We start from the raw sequence: 2,261 nt of genomic DNA, 5'->3' as shown, positions 1-2,261 counted from the left end.
TTCACCTGCTTAGTTACATGACACCATTGTACGCAATGTACGGATGTCAACACACCGCGCCAGTCGCTTCCAAGCTAACAAGCAGAAACAACTCTGTTTACATTTTTTTTGTGAGTTTTTACAGCACCGGTGGCTCGTTTTTTTGACATTAGGCTGACAGGAGAGGGCGTGTGAGAGAAGGGGGGAGACATGCGGCAAAGCCCTACAGGTTAGGTTTTGAACCCGGATCGGCCGCATGGAGCACTAAGGCCTCTGTACATGGGTCGTACGCGCTAGCCACTGTGCAACCTGCATGCCCCAACTCTTTTTACATTTTAAAACATGGCGCACCCGAGGATCAGGAAATCTGGGCATCTCTGCTTCGACTGTTGCCTCTGCAACACGGTCCAGGATAAAGCAGGAAAAAAATGGTCGGCAGGAAACATGGAGCAGCTCTGGTTAGAGGGATTCAGACGGATAATAGAGAGAAACAATAAAGAATACTGACTACGCCCTGGTTTCTTTACATGTTGCTCTTCATTGTTTACTTTCCTGATTTCTGTGGTGACATCACCAACTCTAACCCAGTGTGATGATATCACCAGAGCAGCTGCGAGCGAGGGGTAAGACCCAGCTTAATTAGCCAGTGGGAAGGGAGACAAATGCTGATTGTTAGCGGGTTGACCCACGTTTGAAAAACATTCATTAACCTGCTCTTTTCATTGGGAAAGAGGCTTTAATCAGCTGGTTAACTTGCCTGCTATTGTTAACAGTAGTAAACATTAAAGTTTTGTATTCAGATGAAAAGCTTTAACCTCTGCTTTCTTCTAAACCTCTTTTAATTCCTTAAGTCCAAAGCCTGATCATTGTTCTCCCTTGTTTTACTTCTTTTTTGTTCTGAATTTGAAAAATAAATTTCCACAGAGAAGAGGCCGTTTCTCAGCTCTACCGTGATGCTAATAGGATCAGGCTACTCCTGATCTCCTTCTCACATGAACTCAATCTGCTATTCCTATTGGTGCATCATAACCGTAAGGAATGTATATATGTTGGACACGTCAAAATTGATAGAATAATTATTTTTATGCATCGTGTCTTGACCTCTAAATTGGGAGCCTAAAAGATTACATTTCAGTCCACAATTTCCAATATGTGGAGTCTGTCTGTTTCATTATAGTCAGGATGATTTAAAAAAAAAAAATACAAGAAATAAAAGGTAATCATTTGAAGCAAAGCAGGTTTAGGCAGGAAGCAAATCCAGCAACATCAACTCTTGGATCTCTGGTGTTTCTCCTCAACTGATTGGGACTTTGACAGATGTTCTGCTGCCAGCATTTTTTCTTTATGTGTGATTTCTGTTTTTTCCTTTCTCTGTGCAGGATGCTGACCACTGATTTGGACGACTTCATCCCACCAGCACCTTTGACTCAAGCTCCCAGGTTGCCTGACGGAAACGCCTGGGGAAGAGATCATCCACCAGAAAGTAATCACTGCATACAGATGATGTTAGACACTTTAACGCTGTCAGGTTCATGTGTTGGGTTCAATCTCAGTATCAACAGAACGAGCCCAGCAGGGGTTCATTTCAGCCACAAGATGGGGCCCTAAGGACACCGGGTCCTTAGGACATGGAGCCCTGAGGATAGGGGGCCCTGAGAACACGGGTCCTGAGGACATGGAGCCCTGAGGACATGGGGTCCTGAGGACATGGGGGTCTGAGGACATGGGGGTCTGAGGAAATGGGGCCCTGACATCAGAGTGTTGTTTTGCTTACAGGGATTTCTAATACATGTTTCCTTCTGTCTGCAGGGCGCAGCAGGCGGATGGACAACTATGTTGATGACCTGTTTGAGCCGGTTTATGACCAAGCCCCTCCGGTTAGTGATGTCATCTGAATTTCTTTCCTGCTGTAACTGAAAACCAGCTGATTGTGGTTCCTTCTGCCTGAACCAGCAACTCACTCTATTCCACCACTCATCAAACTGTTTATCTTCATCATCTGTGTCTAGGAAATGGATAGAGTAAACATGTTTAACCGCAGGATGAGAGGAAAAGGAGGGATTGGACCAATGCAGCGTGGGATGTATGGAGGGGGTAAGAAACATCTGCATTATAATGACTTCATCTATTATATAAATTAAACTACATAACCATCACCTGAAAAGCAGGTCACACTAAAACTGAGCAGGTAGATTAGAGTTTGATGGACGGATCAGCTAATTAGTTTCATTCCAGTTCACTGCAAAATGAATCTAGAAATAAGTAAAAAAAAAAAAAAAAAA

At 43.8% G+C, this 2,261-nt stretch overlaps 1 protein-coding gene across 1 annotated transcript in view; it reads left to right on the top strand.

The window, feature by feature from the left end:
• Nucleotides 1-2,261, top strand: part of LOC107098457 (unconventional myosin-XVB-like) — a 53,041-nt gene that overhangs the window by 13,731 nt on the left and 37,049 nt on the right. Inside the window, 3 exon segments of the mRNA XM_015396169.1 lie at nt 1,359-1,462; nt 1,789-1,856; nt 1,989-2,073. Coding sequence (XP_015251655.1) covers nt 1,359-1,462; nt 1,789-1,856; nt 1,989-2,073 — 257 coding nt within the window.

Source organism: Cyprinodon variegatus, unplaced genomic scaffold (assembly GCF_000732505.1).
Source record: "Cyprinodon variegatus isolate N-32 unplaced genomic scaffold, C_variegatus-1.0 Scaffold779, whole genome shotgun sequence".
NCBI classification, from domain to species: domain Eukaryota; kingdom Metazoa; phylum Chordata; class Actinopteri; order Cyprinodontiformes; family Cyprinodontidae; genus Cyprinodon; species Cyprinodon variegatus.
This window is presented reverse-complemented; position numbering and strand designations above follow the sequence as displayed.